Raw genomic sequence first — 24370 nt, forward strand, 5'->3', positions numbered from 1 at the left:
TCTATCATGAGGTGATCATGCACTGCAGCCACACCATGAACGGAGGTACAATTGTCTGCTCACCACCGTGAGGAGAAGGAGCTGAGGGATTCCAGAGCACACAAATGATAAACAACCCTACTAAAAGATCAGCAGTCATCCAGCTGAGAATGGCTCACCACAACATTGGCTGAGAGGGAATCTGCTCCCCATCTTTATCACATGCTCTGTTCCGCAGAGAGGCACAGTCTACCAAAGTCATGTTTACATCTATTTCTCCCAACAGGAACAGAACACAAAGTCACTCTCACATCTCCCAACTTCCACTCCTACTGCAAGAAGAGCAGGCGACATTAGCACACCATACGTTCGTAAGAGAATATGGGTTGTTGATAATAACAAGTATACAGAGTAAATGAAGGAAAACCAAAGTGAAATAAAAAACCCACAGAAACACCCAAAACATGTATCAGATAGCACAAGGAAGCATTCGAAGACCAGAAGGAGACAGAGATGCTCAAATGAAGACTTCCAGGCCTTTATTGCAGGCCTTAAAATCCATCCCTGAGAGCAACTGGAAGTCACTGAGGTCTCAAGCTGCAAGTGTGTGACTCTGAGGACTTAGACAGCACAGCAGGGGGGGGAGGAGGGTTTATTTGAAGAATTTGTCAACATCTCAGCAACATTTTCTACTGCATGGGTGCTCACCTTGCACAGTTATGAAACCATCACTTTATACAGCTTCTCTTCGGCCGCTTCCTCAAGGTAAATCTTCTGACAAATTACAACAGATTCCCCCATCACTTCTGCTTCCTATTCCCCACTCACCATTCAGTCCTATGAGATTGAAGTAAGGTTGTGCTGAAAAGCCACAGTCAGTGTTTCATATTTACCAGTAATGACCAGAATTGTGGAAATGAGCTGCACCCTTCCTGGAAACACAGGCCTGAAGGAAAGTAAAATTACAATTCTGAGAAAACTTTATATAACGATGTTGCACAGACATATAGGATAATGGAGGTTACACACAGGATTAATTGCCTCTTCCAGCCAACAATTATGCTTCTACACAAACAGTTACTGTGGAAAATGTTACTGTTGGGGGACAGTCATTGTCGTTCATGACAGAGAAACCAGGATCAGAACAGCAATGGCTCTGCCCTTGGCACCAAGCACAAAATCAAACCATTCCTCTGCCAAACCCACACTGAGTCACCGATTTGCCCGGCACAGAACTGAGCTCTCACCCTCCTCACTCTGCATTCACAGCCTTCCCTTTCACCAGCAACACAAACCAACAGTTTGCCTCCATGTTGGCCACAGAGAAAGCAACGCCTTGGGCAAACATCCCTTCATGAAGTTGTATTTCTGGAAGGAAATATCCAAGGTCAGGCTGGCCGGGGCTCTGAGCAACCTGCTCTGGTGGAAGATGCCCCTGCCCATGGCACAGGAGCTGGAACAAGAGCAGCTTTAAGGTCCTTTGCAGCACAAACCATTCCATGATTCTGTGCTTCCAGGATAACATGATTACATGTACAGCTTCAAGGGATGGAGGAGAGATACTCTCCCCCACAATCACGGGAGAATTACATGGTTGGGAGTTTGCAGGATTGCCAGGCACAGCTGGGAGGATCAGCTTTACTCCTTGACAAAAATACAAACAAACCAACAAACAAACCAACCCAAACTAAAGAAAATATCAAAGACAATTGAAATCAACCCAGCCAAGAATGGGCAAACACCAGGAGAGTATCAGTCACGGCCTCCCCTTGCAGATTGCTCAGCTGCAGTATATACACAGCCCAGGAAACTGGACTGGAACCAACACACAGGGGCCTCACACAGGAGCTCACTACACAGGCCCCAGACTGTCATGTCCTTGGATAGCAAGAGGAAGAAAAAGTTTGGAACCACAGCTGTGGGCCTCAGCTAACTCCTGGCACAAACAGAACTGGACACCATTCATTCCTGCATTTTGAACTGCAGCACAGAGAACTCCAGCACCAGCCCTGCCTCTGGACACACAGACTTCTTCTCTCTCTCCAAACACAACAGGACAGCCAACTTTGCACACAGACACCACTGGAAGAAAACTCATGTGCACAGCTTCTCAGAGCCCAAGCATCACAACTAGGAGTATTCTCTTCTCCCAGTTATTTGATCAAGTGGGAAATGTCCTGTAGGCCATAAATTATTACCAGCTCTGGCACAGACCCACACACCCCAGTATCACCTCAAACGCAGCACCACCATGCTTCAGCACATGGACTCCTCACAGGATGTGAGACTACCACTCCCGATGCAAAGGAACATGGAGCCCAAACTGGGCCATTTCAGTCCAAACCACACAACTGGAAATCATAAGGCTCCTCCTGACTCATTTTCAGAGGGCCAGCAATAGCCCTGGGCATCAGCACAACACATGCCATGTCTCCACCAGGACCTCCTCACACACCACACACCCAGCACTCCCTCCTAACCCTTCACAGCTCCCGTGCTCAGCACAGATCTTCACAATTAAAAAAGACTCCATCAAAAGAAGAGTTGCTCGGAGAGTATCTCCTTCCTATTGCTACGATTTGACATCTCACCCTAGCCATGGGACAAGAAAAGCATTTATTACAGAGACATTTTCAAGAAACATGTCTAGGGAAGTCTCTCCCTTTTCACCTACAAACACAAATGAACCATCTTCAGGTCATCAGAAGAACGAGACTCAAAGTCAACACCTGCAGAGTTGAAGAGCTCACCACACTCTGCTGGGTTATATAACTCAGAGTAGATGACCGACGACAGGTTAATAGGCATTGAATACGTAGCTCGCTCTTCTCATACACCATCCTACATAAGTACAAAATTAAACGTTGAAATGACACAATTATGATGACATGCAAACACTGAGCAAGAACCTCACAGGGTTCTCCATGCAGCTGGAATGCAGATCTTCTGGACAATTACTCTGGGGAGATGAACCTCACATTGCTTCATCCTAGAGATAGGAGCTGGACAGGGAATGGAGGAAAACATTCCCGGGAGTCTTTCAGCAGACATTCACGCACGGTTCACAGCACTCAGATTTCCAACCCTTCACACCATCCCTGGTGTCCCTTCACCCAAATATCCCAAAAACACGTGACACTGGGGGCCCAGCTCCACAGACCATTTTTCTTCCCACCACCAAGTTCACACAGCTCTCTGTACATCTCTGTGCTGTGCCAGCTGCATTTGCTGCTCACTGAAGTTCTCTGAAGAGACTTCATGGGCCTCCAAGGAAAAGCCCAGCAGTCTCCAAGAGACACTGACTCAGGGAATATCTGCTCACAGGGAGCTATGACAACCTTGTATCTCCTGCTGCACCTTCAGTCTCTCCCTTCCCATCCAGGCAATTCTCTTGCCACGCTAAATCTTTTCTAGCCAAGGCTCATCCAGCCCCATCTGACAAAGCTCTACCTTAGAAAACAAGCACCAACCAAAGCAGTTCTGCCATTTCCTCCTGCAATTCCTCCTCCACATGCAGCCACCCTCAGGATTTTAAGGAATCATAACATCAAGAGGATCCTTCACCTTCATAACAGGCAGACACACATCATCAGGGACCACTTGTTGCCGGGTCCAATCCTCTCTTGGCGACACAACCAAAGCACGGATGATGCAAACACTATTCCTGCTGACCTCCACTATGTATCATGGAGAGTGATAATGGCTAAAAAGAACTTGCAGAGAGGTTCCACACAAAGCCAACAGCATTTGGTTCAAGACACATTCTACCTATCTAAGCACATGTGCTCTTGGGAAGACACAGGAGCCTGCTATAAAGTTGTATTTCTTAATAACGAGATTCATCCCTTCAGAAGAGCTAAAGCTGACAGCAACACAGATTCTACAGAGCACAGCTGACACAGGGGAACCACACCTGGAACCGGATCAATACCCAAACCTCCGACCTAACCAAGAGCCTGCCAGCGGCAGCCTTCGCTCTCTTTCCTTCTTCTCTAACTGGAAGGCTGAGGACCCACCCCATGTTCACATAACGACAGCAACGGGCACCAGCCATCAGATTTTTCACCAAAGGAAACTTCACCAGGCTTTAAAGCAAAATCTCCTGATCGAGACAGACAGCACGGCGGAGAAAGTGCCCGACAGCACCAGGAGAAAGCGTGGTGGAGAAAATCTGGACCGAAGAAACTCACCGAGGGAGGGGCGGGATCCGCGGGGAGGGCGGCGGCAAGATCCTCGTCCCCGAGCAGCGGCGCGGGCTCGTCGGGCGGCGGCCGGGCCGGGAGGGTGTCGCAGCAGGCGGCGGCCGAGAGGCGCAGCTGGCTCTTGCGCGAGTCGGCCGTGAGCGACACGTCGTGCGAGTAGGACTGCAGGAAGGCGCGCACGCCGTCGATGCCCACGAAGTGCGACACGGGCACGCCGCGCAAGGCGCCGCCGTCCGGCGGCAGCAGCTGGCGGCGGTGGCAGCGGCGCAGGCGCAGCGCCAGCAGCAGCAGCAGGAAGGCCACGAAGAGGCACGACACGGCGGCCACGGCCAGCACGAGCCAGCGCGTCAGGCTGGCGGCCGGCTCGCCCGGCGCCGCCGCCTCGTCGGCCGCGCTGCCCAGCTCGGCCAGCAGCTCGGCCACGCTCTCGGCCAGCACCACGCTCAGCGTGGCCGTGGCCGACAGCGCCGGCCGCCCGTGGTCCCGCACCAGCACCACCAGGCTGTGGCGCGCCGCGTCGCGGGCCAGCGGCGAGCGCGCCGTGCGCACCTCGCCGCTGTGCAGCCCCACGCGGAACAGCCCCGGCTCCGTGGCCTTGGCCAGCTCGTAGGACAGCCACGCGTTCTGCCCCGCGTCCGCGTCCACCGCCACCACCTTGGCCACCAGCGCGCCGGCCTCCGAGCGCCGCGGCGCCAGCTCCACGCCCGACCACGCGGCGCCCGAGCCCAGCGCCGCGGCCGCCGGCGGGTACAGCACCTGCGGCGCGTTGTCGTTCTCGTCCAGCACCTCCAGCCGCACCGACACGTTGCTGCCGAGCGCCGGCGCGCCGCCGTCCTCCGCACGCACCCACAGCTGCAGCTCGCGCAGCTGCTCGTAGTCCAAGGAGCGCAGCGCGTACAGCGCGCCCGTCTCCGCCTGCACCGACACGTACGACGACAGCGGCGCGCCCCGCACCCGCCCCTCCGCCAGCCGGTAGCGCACGCGCGCGTTCTGCCCCCAGTCCGCGTCCGTGGCGCGCACCGTCAGCACCAGCGCGCCCGCCGCGTTGTTCTCCGCCAGCCGCGCGCTGTAGCGCTCCTCCGCGAACACCGGCGCGTTGTCGTTCACGTCCAGCACCCGCAGCGCCAGCACCGCGCTGCTCTGCAGCGCCGGCCGCCCGCCGTCGGCCGCCCGCACCGTCACGTTGTACTCCGACACCTGCTCCCGGTCCAGCTCTCTCGCTGTCACCACGCTGTAGTAATTGCCCTGCGACCTTTGAAGCCGGAATGGGACATCCCCGACGAGCGAGCAGCGCACCTCGCCGTTTGCCCCCGAGTCTACATCATGTACGTGCAGCAGGGCCACAACTGTCCCCGACGAGGCATCCTCAGAGATCTCAGTCAATGCAGACGATACGGTCAGTTCAGGGGCATTGTCGTTGACGTCTGTGACGGAGATCGTGACTTTGGCTGCATTGAATAGCTCTCCGCCGTCTCGTGCCTTCACCTCCATTTCAAATGAGGAAATTTCTTCGAAGTCCAAGTTCTCCTTAAGGGTTATTTCTCCTGTCTTAGATTCAAGGTCAAAAAGTTCGGATGCCCTTTTTGAAATTCTATGAAAACTGTATTTGACGTGTCCGTTCACACCCTCGTCGGCGTCGCTGGCGGCTAAGGTGACGAGGATGGAGCCCACGGGCACGTCCTCGGGCACACGCACCGTGTACTCCGCCTGGCTGAACACCGGCGCGTTGTCGTTCGCGTCCAGCACGGTCACGCGGATCCGAGCCGTGCCCGTCCGGGCCGGATCGCCGCCGTCCGTCGCCCGCAGCACCAGCTCGTGAAACGCCGCCTCCTCCCGGTCCAGCGCCTTCGCCAGCACCAGCTCGGGACGCTGATCGCCGCCGGGGCCCGCCTGCACGGCCAGCGAGAAGTGCTCGTCACCGCTCAGCTCGTAGCTCTGCAGGGAATTCCGGCCCGAGTCCGGGTCGTGAGCGTCGGGCAGGGGAAACCGTGACCCTGGAGCTGTCGTCTCGCTCATTTTCTGTTCCAGCTCGATGTCCTTGAAGCTGGGCGCGTTGTCGTTAATGTCCGTGATTTCCACTTCTATTCCATAGAACTTCATTTCCCCCTCCACTATCAGCTCACAGCGCAGCACGCATTGCTGCACATTCGCGCACAGCTGCTCTCTGTCGATCCTCTCCGCCGTCACTAAATGTCCCGTCTTCCCGTGCACAGCGAAATACTGCGTCCGACCTCTTTCTACAATGCGAACGCCGCGATCGCCTAGCGCCGGCAGCTGCAGCCCCAGGTCCTTGGCCACGTCGCCCACGAAGGAGCCCTTGGGCATCTCCTCGGGCACCGAGTAGCGCAGCTGCCCCCACGCCGCCTCCCACGCTGCCAGCAGCACGGCCCAGAGCAGAGCTCGCTGCCGCCGGCCCCAGCGCCTCCCCGCCGCGCACATCGCCGCCGCTTGCCGCTCCCTGCCGCCGCTTGCTGCTCTGCTTCCCGCGCCTGCTGAGGTTTTCTACAGGACTCTCTGCTCACCGGCCCCTATCGTAGCCTATTTCTCCTCCTCTCCTGCACGGATCCGCACTGTGAGGACGATCGCAGATCGCCGGGCGACCGACCCAGGAATGCAGCGAGCGAGCGACTGAGCCGCTCCGCAGCGGGCGGGGCTGCGGCGCTCCGAGCTCCCTCTCGCTCCTCTCGGTCAACAGCGGCGCCCGCAGCCTCCTCCCGGCACTGCAGGCACCGAGCGCTGCCCGGCGATGCGATCCTGCCCGGCCCACGGGCAGCTCGCGGGGAGGGGGCAGTAGCCTCGGAAAGAGTGGGTCCCGTCCTCTGGGAACCCTCTTCCTCGGCTTTTCTACAGCTGATCTCTTATTCGATCATTCAGCTCGTCACGAGACACATTTAATACACCTTCTGGGGTTGTGTATTTCTGCCGCACAGAAAAAATTTTTCATATATACGATAAAATATGTTCTTTGAATATGGCATGCAGAGTAATGCTCATATAATTTCCTTAGGCCCCGACGCTCAATCTCTTTCCTGCAACTGCACAGCTTTTTAGAACAGTCTGTCGTCAAGGACTTTCTGCTCACGCATTGGGCAGGTTAAAACAGCTCCATGTGTGATCGGAAATTATTATGAACACCCAAAATGTTTAGTCCCTGCATCCCGCAGTATAGGGACAACACTAAAATTTTGGACCATATTATATTCGAGCTGCACATCCTAGGCTGCTCTGAAGCACCCTGACTTCACCCCATTCTCCAGACACCGCTTCGGAATTGCTCCTCATGCCCTTACACTCTACAGGCTGCGCTTTCACCGGGTTCTCCTCTGTGGAGTAGCAATGAGCCATAAAACAATAGAATCCTTCACGTCAGAAAGGACCTCCCATGGGATCAAGTCCATGCATTCTGGGTTGGGGGGAAATTTCAGAAGAATTAAAAAAACCCGAAACGAAAATAAATACTAAAACATACCTAAAATAAAAGTCTTCAAATTATATAATAAGCAAAGGGGAATAAAAAACTAAAACTAGAGTTTGAAATACATAATGTTTGGGAGTATCTTTGTGTGCTTTTGAAGATTTTTGGTACTTTGTTTGCTTTGTTTAAGTTTTTTGATTCCTTTTTCTGTTTGTGTATGTTTGTTTGTTTTATTTTCCAAATCCTGAATTACCCTGTCTGGCTGCTGTAACCGTTTCAAAGGCATCATTTTCTCAAGCGATATTAGGACCCACTACTGATACATAAATTCTCTATTCAGGGAGCCACACGCAAACTCCCTTTGGTACTAAAATATCAAAACTACATTTAGCAACGGCTTTTTTTCCCCTTGATATCATTCAGGTTCGGGTATACTGCGATGAGAAAGAAAAATAAAACAAGGAAAAGTAACGTTGTTCAAATTCAAACATTGAAGACAACGTCAGAATGCTCAGAAAGTTATCACAGAAACTGAATAGAAGGTAAAGGTGGAGAGAAATAAGAGTTTCACCATATCTTCAGAGGCAGGAAGTGCCATATCGCATGGGCTGCTGCAACGTGATTATATCCCAACACGAGATATAATAACTTAACGCGTCATGGAAATACCAAACGGGAAAAACCGACCCGAAATAAAGAACTAAACTAAAGAGCTCGCTGCCACCACCGCGCTCACAGAAAAGGCTCACGGAAAAAGAGCGTGGGAAATTTACACACCTGAGGTACATCGGGATTGGCGGACGGCTCTCCCGTCAGGGCGCTGCTGCTCAGGCTCGGCTTGTCGCAGGAATCCCCACCCAGAAGCTCCTCCGCCGACAGGATGGGCACCGGCGGCGGCGGCCAAGCGGCCTCGGGCAGGGCGCGGGCCGGCGGCGCCACGCACAGGTTGTAGGAGTAGGGCAAGGTGCCCTCGCAGAAGTCGGCCGGGAAGGCGGCGCCGGCCAGCGAGAAGCGCTGCGCGCCCAGGCAGCGCAGCACGGCGGGCGGCCCGGCCCGGCGCAGCCGCGCCAGCACGGCCAGCGCCACGCTCAGCACCAAGAGCGCCGACAGCAGCGCCAGCGCCAGCACCAGGTAGAACTGCAGCTCGGCCGCCGCCGCCGCCTCGGCGCCCGCCGGCCGCTCGCTCAGCTCCGGCAGCGCCTCCTGCAAGCTCTCGGCCAGCACCACGTGCAGCGTGGCCGTGGCCGACAGCGCCGGCTGCCCGTGGTCCTTCACCACGGCCACCACACGCTGCTTGGCCGCGTCCCGCTCGGACACGGCGCGCGCCGTGCGCACCTCGCCGCTGTGCAGCCCTACGCGGAACAGCGCCGGCTCCGACGCCGCCACCAGCTCGTACGACAGCCACGCGTTGCGCCCCGCGTCCGCGTCCACCGCCACCACCTTGGCCACCAGGTAGCCGGCCTCGGCCGAGCGCGGCACCACCTCGAAAGGCGCCGCCGCCCCTCCCGCCGCCTCTCCCGCCGCCGCCGCCGCCGCCGCCGGCCACAGCACCCTGGGCGCGTTGTCGTTGCGGTCCAGCACGAAGACGCGCACCGTGGCCGTGGAGCTGCGCGCCGGCGAGCCGCCGTCCTGCGCCCGCACGGCCACCGCGAACTCGCGGCACCGCTCGTAGTCCAAGGAGCGCTGCGCGTACAGCGCGCCGCTCCGCGCCTCCACCGACACGAGCGGCGCCGCGCCCGCCGCGCCCGCGCTGCCGCCCGCCAGCCAGTAGCTCACGCGCCCGTTGGCGCCCGCGTCCGCGTCCCGCGCCTGCACGCGCAGCACCAGCGCGCCCGCCGCGTTGTTCTCCGCCACGTACGCGCTGTACGCCGCCTCCTCGAACACCGGCGCGTTGTCGTTCACGTCCGACACCTCCAGCACCAGCTCCCTGCTGCTCCGCAGCGCCGGCCTGCCCCGGTCCCGGGCCACCACCGTCACGCGGTGCTCGCACGCCTGCTCGCGGTCCAGCGCGCTCGCCGTCACCACCTTGTACGAGCCGCCCGACGACGCCACCAGCGACAGCGGCGCCTCGCCCGACAGCTCCAACGACACCTGACCGTTCTCGCCCGAGTCCCTGTCCCGCACCTTCAGCAGGGCCACCACGGTGCCGACCGGTGCGTCCTCTGGCACCGGACTCGAGAGCGACAGAATGGTGATCTCGGGTGCGTTGTCATTTTCGTCCGTGATGTCGATATGCACTTTACAATGTGACACTAAACCGCCACCATCCTTCGCCTCCAGGTCGAAAATGTATTTACTCTTCTCCTCGAAATCGAGGGGACCCGCCGTCCTGACCTCCCCGCTTTCGCTGTCGACACTGAACAACGAACTGATGCTGCCGTGGACGTTGCTAAATGAGTAGGAGACTCGCCCGTTGGAGCCTGTGTCCGCATCTGTCGCCCGTACCCGCAGCACGAGCGACCCCGCTGGCAAATTCTCTGCCACTCGCGCCTCGTAGACACTTTTGCTGAACACGGGCGGGTTGTCATTTGCGTCTGTCACATTTATCACAACCTGGACAGTCCCGGATCTGGCGGGGTCCCCACCGTCTACGGCCGTCAACACCAGTTCAAAGGAACTCTGCTTCTCTCGGTCCAAGGCTCTCTCCAGAATAATTTCCGGCTGCTTGCTCCCCTCAGAGCTCTCCTTTAAGGCCAGAGAGAAGGACGGGTTGCTAGAGAGATGGTACATCAACAGTGAGTTCGTTCCCACATCAGCGTCTTGTGCCCTCTCCAGTGGAAAACGAGCACCCGGAAGCGTCCATTCATCAATCTCGAGATCCAGAACAGCTTTGCTGAAGACCGGGCAATTGTCATTCACGTCCTCGATCGCCACATCGACTTGGAAAATGTTCAGCGGGTTGTGCACCAGCGCCTCGAAGCTGACGGAGCAGGTTGCCGAGTCGCCGCACATCTCCTCCCGGTCCAGCCTCTCGTTCACGTACAGGTTCCCGTTCTCCTCATTCACCGTGAAGTATTGCTTCTCGTCGCTCAGCCGCAGCTTGCGCGCCGGCAGCTCGTCGGCGCTGAGCCCCAGGTCCCGCGCCAGCGGCCCCACGAGCGAGCCTCTGCCCAGCTCCTCGGCGATGGCGTAGCGGACCCGCTCGGCCGCCGCCCGGCAGCACACGCACAGCAGCACCGCGGCCAGCAGCGCTCGCCCGCCGCCCGGCCCGCGCCTCTGCCGCCGCCTCCCCGCCATTCTCCGCCCGCCGCGCTCGCCGCGCTCCTGCCTCCTGCCGCCGCCCCGCCGCCCTTCCAGCCGCTCTCGCCGCCCGCCGCCGACACCGCCGAAAGGCACCGAGCTCGGCGCGCCGCCTCTCGCCGCCGCTGCCGCTGCCGCTGTGGCCGCTGCCGCTGCCGCTGTGGCCGGCGCCGGGCGAGCGAGCAGCCTGCGGGGGCAGGACGCTGCGGCGGCGGCGGCGGCGGCTGCAGCGGCGCTCGGCGGCGGCCAACAGCGACACCCGGAGGCGCCGCCGCGCCGCTGCAGCCGCCCGATGGCCGCGCTCGGCGGGGCCCGGCTTTGGGCGCGGCTCAGGCCCTAAACGCGATTTTAAATACATTTAAAACTCCCGCACGCTGTTTAACGCTTTCATGTCGGCTTTTGCTGTACCAACGGATGTAGGGAAGCAAACGTTGACGGCAAATCAAGAAATAAAGGAACTCAGTTTGTCTTAACAATATCAAGACACAGCTAAGGAAACAGGAAACTGTATATAAGCCTATAGCCAGGGAAATCTATAAGTACTCTGTCATGTACCTTAAATTCTGCTTTGCTGTCCTGGGTCGAATTAAGTTGAGGTATAGTTTGGTCTAAAGCAATGCTTTTATCTTTATGCTAAGCAAAACATTTCTCTTTTGTTTCTGATTCTGAACAGTTGCTTCTTTTGCATCTCCCTATTTCAGGACCTGATGACAGAAATGCAAATCGAACGACAGTCTTTCATAGACCCAAAGAATTCTCTGGCTTGAATCGATCCTTTGAAATAATTGAACCCACTCATCAGTCACAGGCAGGGGCATCCTTCACTGCACCAGCTTACTGAAAGGCCCATCCAACCCATCCTTGAAGCCTTCCAACGGTGGCACATCCATAATATTTCTGGGAAACTCATTCCAGTGTCTCACCATCCTCATCCTAAACATTTTGTCTAATCTACGCCTAAAGAAATCTCCTTCAATCTTTCTTACAACGATTTTTTTAGAAATTGAAAAGACACAAAAATTCTCCTCAAAGCTTTATTTTCTCAAGCTTAAGGACCTGAGTTTTGTCAGAGCTTCTTCATGGCAGAGATGTTACAGTTGTTTGACCATCTCTGTGGCCAAAGAAGCGCAGAGGGAGATGACCACCTTCCTCTTCTTGCTGGTCATCCGACTGGTTATGCAACCCCAGGTGCAAGCGGGGCAGCAAGTGGACATCCCCAGCTCATGTCCCGTTCAGCATCCAGCAGTGACCCAAAGCACTTCTCTGCAAGGCTGCTCTCTATCTCCTACTCTCTGTTTGGACTGGAGATTGCCCTGAGCCACGTGCAGGACCTTGCACTTGGCCCTCTGGAACGCCGTGACGTTTGCACAGCTCTGCTCCTCCAGCTCATCCATAAACACCAGCCCTGACCTGTCACTAAGGAGCTCAGCTCGGTGTCCCTGCGAATTCACCAAGGCTGTGCCTGATCCCATTGCTGTGAGGGTACGGAACAGCATTGAACCCAGTGCAGACAGCGCACAGCACTGCTCTCCACCTGGACACGCAGCCACCGTCTGTAACTCTCTGCAGCTGCCTCTCCAGCCTGCTCCGCAGCCATCTCACAGCCTCCAGCTGATTGCCCAGCATGTTCCTCTGGGCCATGGCCTGGGGGACACTGCACACCTTCTCCCACTGGCCCCTGCTCTGTGCGTGGCAATCTGGGCTGGGCTGGGCGGCCACTCTGCCCTTTGATGACTCCAGCAGAGATGATTCTGCATTTTACAGCACAGACCAAATGTTCCTGGCTGAGCACACCAGGAGTGCTCATGAAACCCTTCCTCTGCACAGCTGCAACATCACAGGTGTCAGTGGGAGCTGCACCTGCACTCGGGCAGCTGGCACAGAGGAGACCTTCCACATGGGATCAGACACCCTGAGCCTGAGCTCATCACAACAGACAAGAGTTACCAACAGAGGGAATTGTACAGAGCAGGCGCAGCAACATTTTGTAGGCCACACTTACTGAGCAACAGCAATTCCAATTGCATGGCACTCCATCAGGCACAAGCACGTGTTACGTATGGCACACAGCAGCAAGGGAAATCACCATCCCTTCTTCTGTGCTCTCACCTACAGAGGTCTCCTGTCTCTCTCCAATGCTGCACAGCTGTTGCTTTGCTACCGCCCCTTAACATCACTGGCAAAATTTATCACGAGGGAATAAAGCACCATGATCACATCAGGAAGGAAGGTACATTTATCTGCTCATCAGCATCCTGAGAAGAAACCCAAGGATTCTGAACTGCATGAATGATAAACAACCAAACTAAAAGACCAGCAGTCATCCAACAGAGAATGGCTCATCCAACTAACGGCTCAGAGGAAGTCTCCTGCCCTCTTCTATCCGAGATGCTGCCAAGGTGATGTTTACCTCCCTTCCCCCCAACAGTAACAGAACTCAAAGGTGCCCTCACCTCTCCTGCCCTTCACACCTGCTGTAGCATGAACAAGAGGCACCAACGCAGGATGCATTGCTGAGTGAAGCAAGGCTGATAATCACAAGGAAGCTTTCAGAGAAAGAGCGACAAGAATCAAAAAAGCCAAACCAAAACACATCTTAGACAAGCAAGGCAAGGAAGCATTAGAAGACAAGGGCCACTTAGAGAAATTCACCAGGAAATCTTCTTGGTCTTTGCTGTGGGCGTTGGAATTCATCTCTGTGAACACCTGGCAGTCACTGAGGCCTAAAGGTGCAAGTGCAGCCCTAAAGTCTTACGCTCGACTGCGCTGAAGTGGGGTTTGTTACAAAAAAAGAGTCACCAGCTCGCAGCAATTCTATTATGCGACCTCTCAAAGACACAAAATATCTCTTTTCCCATGTCACCCGTGAAAGAAATTCCAACAGATTCAACTTTTCCTTTTCCTTCACATTCCTCGCACACTAAATTCTGTCCTTGGTGGTTGAATTAGGTATGTGCTGCCAATCCAGAGTCATAATTCCAAAAGAAGAAGCACTGGCCAGCAATGGGTAAAAAGACCAAGACCTTACAGGAACCAAAGACCTGAAAGTCTAATTGCACCTACAAAGACACAGTGCATCTCTGTGCTCCTGGCAGTCACAAACGAATGATGAAACTTTCGTACAGGAATTATAAGCCATTCTACACAAGCATCACCCGCACAGTTTCTCAGGAAACACTTTACTGCTGGAGGAGTGGCAGTGTCTTTCAGGACAGGGATACCAGGATGAAAGAAACCAGCATAGACCTGGGCAATGACCTTGGCACAAGGCCGAAATCAAACCATTTTCCAGCCAAAGCCTCACTGACCCATCGATTTTCCACATTCCAATCAATTTTCTTGGTCTCCCGGATCTGCATTCGCAGCCTGGTTTTTGCATCATGGACAACACCCAGATTCTAACCACATATCAGCCACAGGGAAAAGTGCATTTCAGTCAGTCCCAGTGGAGGGAAGCAGAAATTTAGCTGATGTCCACCTTCAAGGTACGGATGAGAACTGCTCTCCCACCCGGAAAATGATAAGACATCGTTGGGTGTTTCACATTATCACAGAACCATCAAAGTTGGAAGAGACCTTCAAAGTCATCTAGCCCAGATCACCACCACCATAATCACCCTTGAACAACATCTCCAAGCATCACATCCAGAAGCCTCTCAAACACTTTCAGAGACGGTGACTCCACCGCTCTGGGCCTAAGTTATTCCACTGCCTGACCGTTCTTTCAGAGAAAAATATTCAATTAATAGCTGCCCTGAACCTCCCCTGGCACCAATTAAGGCCATTTCCTCTTGGCCTTTCACTTGAGAAGTGGCAGAAGAGACCAACCCCCACCTCACTACAACCTCATTTCAAGTGGTTGGAGAGAGCAATGAGGTCCTCCCTGAGCCTCCTCTTTTTTGAGACTAAACAACTCCTGCTCTCCTCATAAGCTTCACCCGCTTTTATTTGCTTGCAGGATTGCCAGGCACAATGAGGTCCAGCTTTACTCCCTCACAAGAAACAAACAATCAAATATGACACAAAAAAGACTGAGAAATCACCAGAAGTCCATGAACCATGGATTCACATTTCAGATCATCTCAGCTGTCATCGGTACACAAATGAAATTAGTTTGTAAGAAGTATTCAGGATGCTCACACAGGAGCTCACATCATCCACCCCAGGCACAGTCGTGTCTTAGACCCTGAAAACAAAACACAGCCACAGCTGTGGGCCTCGTCTAGAATCCAGAACAAACTGGAGCTTTACGCCTTCCTTTTAGCCGCTTCACTCTCCTGCACGGGCCCTGGCTTGGACAGATGAAACTCTTGCCTTATCCCAAACTCCACACAAAAGGAAAGTTAAATCTGCAGACAAATTCTGATGAAATAAAAGCTGCACACATAACTTCTCAGATCCCAAGCATCACAACAAAGATTATTCTGTTCCTCCCAGTACTTAGAAGAAATAGAAAATGCTTTAAAGACCATAAGGTATTAGTAGATCTATTAAAGACTCAGTCATCATAGTATCAGCTCAAAGGAACCATCACACATGAGCTCTCTGAAGGCTCTTAATGCAAAAGAGTGCTGAACCCAAAACTAGGCCATTTGAGTCCAAACCACCCAATGTCAAAACCAATTCTCCTTCAGAGTTATTTTCAGAAAGCCACATTTCAATCCCAGGAATCAACAGAACACGTGCCGTGTTTCCAGCTGTGCCTCCTCATACAGTGCACACCCAACCATCCCCTCAAACTCTGCACAACTCACATGGCTATCACAGATCTTCAAAACTGGCAGAGAGACTCCACCAAAACAAAAACTGCTCAGATGCCTCTTCACCATCGGTAATATTTGAGTTTTCAGTATGTGCATGCGTAAGCAAGAGTATTTATTACAGAGCCGTGTTTAAAAAAGGCCTATGGAAGTCTTTTTACAGCTGTAAACGTGAAAGGTGTGTACAGGACAGCCAGGCAATGACAACAGATCTTCCACGCATTTGCAGAGAGAAAGAACCATCTGCAGACCATCAAAGAGCAAGGACGGGAACAAACAGCCACAGAAAGGAGGAGATCATGACACACCCTTCTTGATCAGGTGGCTGAGAGTAGTCACTACTACAGGTGTTTACTAAGCAATGAATGCACCGACTGCACTTCCCAAACTCCCACATGACCTTTTATGATTTATGCCGTGAGCACGTAATGAAGCTGGTAAGTTACACTGTAATGACCACCTCCAAACACACACAAAGAACTCCCCAGGGCATTCCATACGGCCAGAATTACACGTCTTCTTGCCAAATATTTGGGGAAGGAGGACATCACATGGAGTGATGCTACAGGCGGGTAATGAAAAGATAAATGAGAAAAGCAGTCCCTTCCATCCTTCAACAGATCCTCAGGCAGAACTACAGGACTCAAATCTCCAATCCTTTACAATCCCAGGGTGGTCTTTGACCCATCTAACTTACATGCACATGACATATAAGGCCCAGTTTCCCAGACCACTTCTTTTCCCACCACCAACTTCACACAGATGCCTTCACATCTCTGGATAAAGGAAGCTGCTTTTCTCTGCTCACTACTCTGCTCTGAAGAAACCTCAGACTTCTAAACCACAAAGAGAAACAGTGCTCCAGGAGAGACAGGGGCAGTGAATGGCTGTATAGGGGCAACCACCCTCTCCTTATGTCTAACTCTGCACCTTGAACCCTTCCCCTCCCACCCTCCCCAAGGCTCTTGCCATGACCTGCATTTCACAGCCAAGGCACACCCAGTTACACCTGACAGCGCTCAGCCTTTAAAGACACCAAACCAACAAAGCCCCTCTGCCCTTTCCTCCTGTATCTCTCCTCCACATTCAGCCCCCCACAGGACAGCGGCTCTCAAGAGGATCCTTCATCTCCATAACAGTCACACAGACATCATCAAGGGAGCAGCTGTTCCCGGCCCATTCCCCTGCAGGATTGGACAAATGCAAAGACATTTCCTCCTGACCTCCATTTATCCACGAAGGCAGAGAAGGGTACAAACCATGAGCAGTGGAATCACACTCGGAGCTGTCAGTATCACACTAGAGAGGACTCTCACCCCAACCAAACACACGCAGGCTTGGCAAGACACCGGAACCAGCAAAGAACAAAAACTACTTATGCAACTCATCCATTCACAACAGCTGATACTGGAAGGATCATGGTGTTACACACGTCACGGCACAGAAGCTACTTGGTGCCTGATGAAACCACAAAGACCCACACGAACTTCTAGCCACCATCAACCTCACCAGATCTAACTCCCCAACAACTCCGAAAGCAGAGCGAGGAGCCACCGTCCACCTCCCTGCAGCAACAGGCACCAGCACATCGCTCAGCGACGCTACACCTGACTTGGAAGAGTATTTCCCAACTCAGGACAGAGAGGAGAGGGGAAAAGCGCAGGGATGCAACAGGAGGAAGCGTCGCGGACAGAACTCGACCGAAGAAACTCACCGAAGGAGGAGCGGGATCCGCGGGGAGGGCGCCGGTAGGGTCCTCGTCCCCGAGCAACGGCGCGGGCTCGTCGGGCGGCGGCCGGGCCGGGAGGGTGTCGCAGCAGGCGGCGGCCGAGAGGCGCAGCTGGCTCTTGCGCGAGTCGGCCGTGAGCGACACGTCGTGCGAGTAGGACTGCAGGAAGGCGCGCACGCCGTCGATGCCCACGAAGTGCGACACGGGCACGCCGCGCAAGGCGCCGCCGTCCGGCGGCAGCAGCTGGCGGCGGTGGCAGCGGCGCAGGCGCAGCGCCAGCAGCAGCAGCAGGAAGGCCACGAAGAGGCACGACACGGCGGCCACGGCCAGCACGAGCCAGCGCGTCAGGCTGGCGGCCGGCTCGCCCGGCGCCGCCGCCTCGTCGGCCGCGCTGCCCAGCTCGGCCAGCAGCTCGGCCACGCTCTCGGCCAGCACCACGCTCAGCGTGGCCGTGGCCGACAGCGCCGGCCGCCCGTGGTCCCGCACCAGCACCACCAGGCTGTGGCGCGCCGCGTCGCGGGCCAGCGGCGAGCGCGCCGTGCGCACCTCGCCGCTGTGCAGCCCCACGCGGAACAGCCCCGGCTCCGTGGCCTTGGCCAGCTCGTAGGACAGCCACGCGTTCTGCCCCGCGTCCGCGTCCACCGCCACCACCTTGGCCACCAGCGCGCCGGCCTCCGAGCGCCGCGGCGCCAGCTCCACGCCCGACCACGCGGCGCCCGAGCCCAGCGCCGCGGCCGCCGGCGGGTACAGCACCTGCGGCGCGTTGTCGTTCTCGTCCAGCACCTCCAGCCGCACCGACACGTTGCTGCCGAGCGCCGGCGCGCCGCCGTCCTCCGCACGCACCCACAGCTGCAGCTCGCGCAGCTGCTCGTAGTCCAAGGAGCGCAGCGCGTACAGCGCGCCCGTCTCCGCCTGCACCGACACGTACGACGACAGCGGCGCGCCCCGCACCCGCCCCTCCGCCAGCCGGTAGCGCACGCGCGCGTTCTGCCCCCAGTCCGCGTCCGTGGCGCGCACCGTCAGCACCAGCGCGCCCGCCGCGTTGTTCTCCGCCAGCCGCGCGCTGTAGCGCTCCTCCGCGAACACCGGCGCGTTGTCGTTCACGTCCAGCACCCGCAGCGCCAGCACCGCGCTGCTCTGCAGCGCCGGCCGCCCGCCGTCGGCCGCCCGCACCGTCACGTTGTACTCCGACACCTGCTCCCGGTCCAGCTCTCCCGCCGTCACCACGCTGTAGTAATTGCCCTGCGACCTTTGAAGCCGGAACGGAATATCTTTGTCGATCGAGCAGCGCACCTCGCCGTTCGCCCCCGAGTCCCGGTCCTGCACGTTCAAAAGGGCTACCACAGTTCCCGAGGGGGCGTCTTCCGAGATCTCGCTTAGTGCTGACCTCACGGAAATCTCTGGCACGTTGTCGTTGACGTCGGTCACAGTGATCACGACTTTCGTTATGTCAGAAAGGTCCCCGCCGTCTCGTACCTGTATCTCCAGTTCGTAGGCGGTACCTTCCTCGAAGTCTAAATTACGCATCAACGTGATCGCTCCCGTTTCAGCGTCCAGATGGAATATCTTTGATGCTTTCACAGAAACCATTTGATAGGAATATTGTACTTGTCCGTTCAGCCCTTCGTCGGCATCCGTGGCCGTCACGATCACAAGGGTGGAGCCCACGGGCACGTCCTCGGGCACACGCACCGTGTACTCCGCCTGGCTGAACACCGGCGCGTTGTCGTTCGCATCCAGCACGGTCACGCGGATCCGAGCCGTGCCCGTCCGTGCCGGATCGCCGCCGTCCATCGCCCGCAGCACCAGCTCGTGAAACGCCGCCTCCTCCCGGTCCAGCGCCTTCGCCAGCACCAGCTCGGGACGCTGATCGCCGCCGGGGCCCGCCTGCACGGCCAGCGAGAAGTGCTCGTCACCGCTCAGCTCGTAGCTCTGCAGGGAATTCCGGCCCGAGTCCGGATCGTGAGCCCGGGCAAGGGGAAACCGTGCACCGGGGGCTGTCGTCTCGCTCATTCTCAGCTCTGTTTCTGCCTCTCGAAAGCTGGGCGCGTTGTCGTTAATGTCCGTGATTTCCACTTCTATTTCATAAAACTTCATTTCCCCCTCCACTACCAGCTCACAGCGCAGCACGCATTGCTGCACGTCCTCGCACAGCTGCTCTCTGTCGATCCTCTCTGCCGTCACTAAATGTCCCGTCTTCCCGTGCACAGCGAAATACTGCGTCCGACCTTTGTTCAGGATGCGCACTCCGCGATCGCTGATCTCCGGCAGCTGCAGCCCCAGGTCCTTGGCCACGTCGCCCACGAAGGAGCCCTTGGGCATCTCCTCGGGCACCGAGTAGCGCAGCTGCCCCCACGCCGCCTCCCACGCTGCCAGCAGCACGGCCCAGAGCAGAGCTCGCTGCCGCCGGCCCCTGCGCCTCCCCGCCGCGCACATCGCCGCCGCCGGCTACTCTCCACCGCCGATCACCGATGACCCTCACGCTTTCAGGCTCCGCCGCCGTTGTCTCCCCTTCTCTGCAGGTCGGTTCCGAGCTACCGGGACGATCGCAGACCGCTCGGCCGCCGAGCTAGGAATCCAGCAATGGAGAGATCGAGCCGCTCCGCAGCGGGCGGTGCTGCGGCGCTCCGAGCTCCCTCTCGCTCCTCTCGGTCAACAGCGGCGCCCGCAGCCTCCTCCCGGCACTGCAGGCACCGAGCGCTGCCCGGCGCTGCGATCCTGCCCGGCCCACGGGCAGCTCGCGGCGTGGGGACACTCGCCACGGAGACGTCCACCCTGCTTCGCCTTTTCTCCAGCCGATTCCCGACCCTTAGTTGATCTTCACGGGGAGAAATACAGAGTTTCCCTGTCGTTATGCTTTTGCTACCGCTCGGGAAAAGTCACTTACTAACGTGCATATATCTTAAGTGAAAAAAATTCTCATAATACGACGCGCCTAGTATTATGAATCTTATCTTACGACCCCAAAAGTACAATCTCCATTACGAATTTTTGTAGCAATCATCATTGAATTCAACAGAGAAACGGGCTCTGAAGGAGGAAAAGTGATATTCAGACCGTCCCCCGGAGATCCACAGCTGTTAGACTCATTAACACGTATCTGCCTTAAGCAATTGACACGTATTGCTTTAAGTACTTCGTTTCTATCCCACTCCGCTGGTTTCAGCGAATCCAAACAAAAAAACCCCACCAAACAACTGCAGATTAAAACGAATGCCTGGGATAATTCACCGGTCTCTCTGGGCCACAATCCTTGCAGACACTTTATCTTAAAACATGACCTGCATTTTCCTCCTTCAGCAGGGAGGAAAGACCAATAACTTCCCTCTCCCGAAGAGAACATGAAAATTTCATAAAAGAAAAATAATAATGCCAGCACTAAGCATCAATTCCATTTTCCCTGTTCTGTCATTCAAAATCATCGTACCTGATTACACAGAATTAGTGAGCAAGATTAGAATGAGAAGCTGTAGGAAAAATACAAAACTCATGTCTTGATAAAATCTATCCAGCCATTAACGCTGCCATCTACATAGCAGCCTTATGCAAAGCATCAGAAGACACATGGTGGAACAGGAGAACATTGTCTAGGGAGCAGCAGCCTGTAATATTCCTTCTGGAAACAGCAATACCAACGATTTTGCTTTAGAGAAAAAATGCCTGGAAGAAAACAGCCGAGTGCTACCATTTGTGAATCAGCTTTCCAGCAAAACATGACACACCGTGGAGTTTTGATAAGGATTCTCAAGTAACCTCCAAAAGGACAAAAGCATTAGTCAACATTTGTTCAACTGCAAAACAGGTCCAAGTAAAAGAGTTTAGGGAAAAGGGAATTCGAAGAAAAAATTTGAAACACGAAGCATCTATACTAGTTTCTACAATTTATCGCGTTCATGACTCAAAAGGAGACCTCTGGTCAATACCTCTCATGTACTACCACCAAAAACCCAAATGCCACGACTGTCTGCTTGCTGAGAGGGGAAGGAGGATACAGTACATCATTCATTCCAGGACTAAAAAATTACCCGAACAACATCAGGGGGAAAAAAACAGAGGGAAAAGGGGACCATGCCATTGAAAAGCAAATGGAAAACAAGAGTATTCAGGTTTACAGACCTGCGGTATGTCTGGATTGGCGGGTTCTCCATCGGCGGCGCTGCTGCTCAGGCTCGGCTTGTCGCAGGAATCCCCGGCCAGAAGCTCCTCCGCCGACAGGATGGGCACCGGCGGCGGCGGCGGCGGCCAAGCGGCCTCGGGCGGGGCGCGGGCCGGCGGCGCCACGCACAGGTTGTAGGAGTAGGGCAAGGTGCCCTCGCAGAAGTCGGCCGGGAAGGCGGCGCCGGCCAGCGAGAAGCGCTGCGCGCCCAGGCAGCGCAGCACGGCGGGCGGCCCGGCCCGGCGCAGCCGCGCCAGCACGGCCAGCGCCACGCTCAGCACCAAGAGCGCCGACAGCAGCGCCAGCGCCAGCACCAGGTAGAACTGCAGCTCGGCCGCCGCCGCCGCCTCGGCGCCCGCCGGCCGCTCGCTCAGCTCCGGCAGCGCCTCCTGCAAGCTCTCGGCCAGCACCACGTGCAGCGTGGCCGTGGCCGACAGCGCCGGCTGCCCGTGGTCCTTCACCACGGCCACCACACGCTGCTTGGCCGCGTCCCGCTCGGACACGGCGCGCGCCGTGCGCACCTCGCCGCTGTGCAGCCCCACGCGGAACAGCGCCGGCTCCGACGCCGCCACCAGCTCGTACGACAGCCACGCGTTGCGCCCCGCGTCCGCGTCCACCGCCACCACCTTGGCCACCAGGTAGCCGGCCTCGGCCGAGCGCGGCACCACCTCGAAAGGCGCCGCCGCCCCTCCCGCCGCCTCTCCCGCCGCCGCCGCCGCCGGCCACAGCACCCTGGGCGCGTTGTCGTTGCGGTCCAGCACGAAGACGCGCACCGTGGCCGTGGAGCTGCGCGCCGGCGAGCCGCCGTCCTGCGCCCGCACGGCCACCGCGAACTCGCGGCACCGCTCGTAGTCCAAGGAGCGCTGCGCGTACAGCGCGCCGCTCCGCGCCTCCACCGACACGAGCGGCGCCGCGCCCGCCGCGCCCGCGCTGCCGCCCGCCAGCCAGTAGCTCACGCGCCCGTTGGCGCCCGCGTCCGCGTCCCGCGCCTGCACGCGCAGCACCAGCGCGCCCGCCGCGTTGTTCTCCGCCACGTACGCGCTGTACGCCGCCTCCTCGAACACCGGCGCGTTGTCGTTCACGTCCGACACCTCCAGCACCAGCTCCCTGCTGCTCCGCAGCGCCGGCCTGCCCCGGTCCCGGGCCACCACCGTCACGCGGTGCTCGCACGCCTGCTCGCGGTCCAGCGCGCTCGCCGTCACCACCTTGTACGAGCCGCCCGACGACGCCACCAGCGACAGCGGCGCCTCGCCCGACAGCTCCAACGACACCTGACCGTTCTCGCCCGAGTCCCTGTCCCGCACCTTCAGCAGAGCAACCACAGTTCCTACCGGAGCGTCCTCGGGCACCGGGCTAGACAGTGACAGAATGGTGATCTCCGGTGCATTGTCATTCACGTCCAGCACCTCCACCTCCACCTTAGAGTGTGCCACCAACCCCCCTCCGTCCTTTGCCTCCACAGCCAGGTTATACGTACTCGTCTCCTCAAAGTCTACTGCCTCCTGCAGCGTGATAGACCCACTCTCTGCATCGAGCACGAACTTCTGAAGCACCTTTGCCGGCATTTTCCCAAAGCCGTAGGTGATGTGGGCGTTGGTGCCTGTGTCGGCGTCTGTGGCCGACAGGTTCACTACTGCTGAACCTGGCGGCGCGTCCTCTCGCAGGCTCACGCGGTACCGGTCCTGCGCGAATATGGGTGGGTTGTCGTTGGCATCTGTCACGTTGACCCGAATCTGGACAGTCCCGGACCTCACAGGGTCCCCGGCATCAACTGCCGTCAGCACCAGCTCAAAGGAGCTTTGGCTCTCTCGGTCCAAGGCTCTCTCCAGAACTAATTCCAGTTTGTTTCCGTCCGGACTGTCCTTCATGGCCAGGGAGAAGGACGGGTTGCTGATGAGTTGGTAAGTCAGCAGCGAATTGCTGCCCACGTCTGCATCATGAGCCATCTCCAAAGGAAAACGAGTCCCGGGAAGAGTCCATTCACCAATCTCGAGATCCAGTACAGCTTTGCTGAAGACTGGGGAGTTGTCATTCACATCTTCAATGGACACCTCGACCTGGAAAATGTTCAGCGGGTTGTGCACCAGCGCCTCGAAGCTGACGGAGCAGGTCGCCGAGTCGCCGCACATCTCCTCCCGGTCCAGCCTCTCGTTCACGTACAGGTTCCCGTTCTCCTCATTCACCGTGAAGTATTGCTTCTCGTCGCTCAGCCGCAGCTTGCGCGCCGGCAGCTCGTCGGCGCTGAGCCCCAGGTCCCGCGCCAGCGGCCCCACGAGCGAGCCTCTGCCCAGCTCCTCGGCGATGGCGTAGCGGACCCGCTCGGCCGCCGCCCGGCAGCACACGCACAGCAGCACCGCGGCCAGCAGCGCTCGCCCGCCGCCCGGCCCGCGCCTCTGCCGCCGCCTCCCCGCCATTCTCTGCCCGCCGCGCTCGCCGCGCTCCTGCCTCCTGCCGCCGCCCCGCCGCCCTTCCAGCCGCTCTCGCCGCCCGCGGCCGACACCGCCGAAAGGCACCGAGCTCGGAGCGCCGCCTCTCGCCGCCTCTCCCGCCGCTGCTGCGGCCGCTGCCGCTGTGGCCGGCGCCGGGCGAGCGAGCAGCCTGCGGGGGCAGGACGCTGCGGCGGCGGCGGCGGCGGCTCCAGCGCCGCTCGGCGGCGGCCAACAGCGACACCCGGAGGCGCCGCCGCGCCGCTGCAGCCGCCCGATGGCCGCGCTCGGCGGGGCCCGGCTTTGGGCGCGGCTCAGCGGCTGCACCGGCCCCGGGGCCGCTCCCCGCTGCCAACCGCCCGCGCAGAAGAACTTCCGTAACTCCACTACGAGCCGTTTCTCTCTGAAATGTCCTGTCGCGTGCTTTCAGGGCATTCTTTGCAGTCACATTCTACAGTCAGAA

At 57.3% G+C, this 24370-nt stretch overlaps 3 protein-coding genes across 3 annotated transcripts in view; all 3 read right to left on the reverse strand.

Annotated features, from left to right (window-relative positions):
• The window catches only part of LOC119706656 (protocadherin gamma-A6-like), a 206834-nt gene extending 182882 nt beyond the window's left edge, over positions 1-23952 (reverse strand). Inside the window, exons 1-2 of the mRNA XM_038150573.1 lie at positions 21442-23952; positions 17311-19773 (exon numbers count right to left, since the gene is read on the reverse strand). Of these exons, the coding sequence (XP_038006501.1) occupies positions 17311-19773; positions 21442-23895 (4917 nt within the window). The 5' untranslated portion in view covers positions 23896-23952. The remainder of the gene's footprint in view (positions 1-17310; positions 19774-21441) is intronic.
• Positions 3787-6620, reverse strand: LOC119706724 (protocadherin gamma-A10-like). Its single transcript, XM_038150668.1, has one exon. The coding sequence runs from the start codon at positions 6618-6620 to the stop codon at positions 3972-3974; it is 2649 nt and encodes an 882-aa protein (XP_038006596.1). The 3' UTR covers positions 3787-3971.
• LOC119706644 (protocadherin gamma-B5-like) lies at positions 8329-10942 on the reverse strand. Its single transcript, XM_038150561.1, has one exon. The coding sequence runs from the start codon at positions 10831-10833 to the stop codon at positions 8329-8331; it is 2505 nt and encodes an 834-aa protein (XP_038006489.1). The 5' UTR covers positions 10834-10942.
• Positions 23953-24370: the final 418 nt, after the last annotated feature.

Source organism: Motacilla alba, chromosome 13 (assembly GCF_015832195.1).
Source record: "Motacilla alba alba isolate MOTALB_02 chromosome 13, Motacilla_alba_V1.0_pri, whole genome shotgun sequence".
Classification (NCBI taxonomy): Eukaryota; Metazoa; Chordata; class Aves; order Passeriformes; family Motacillidae; genus Motacilla; species Motacilla alba.

Bases quoted from the DNA above. Each gene is read 5' to 3' on its own strand.
- LOC119706724 (XM_038150668.1), bottom strand. From the start codon at position 6,620: ATGTGCGCGGCGGGGAGGCGCTGGGGCCGGCGGCAGCGAGCTCTGCTC.
- LOC119706644 (XM_038150561.1), bottom strand. From the start codon at position 10,833: ATGGCGGGGAGGCGGCGGCAGAGGCGCGGGCCGGGCGGCGGGCGAGCG.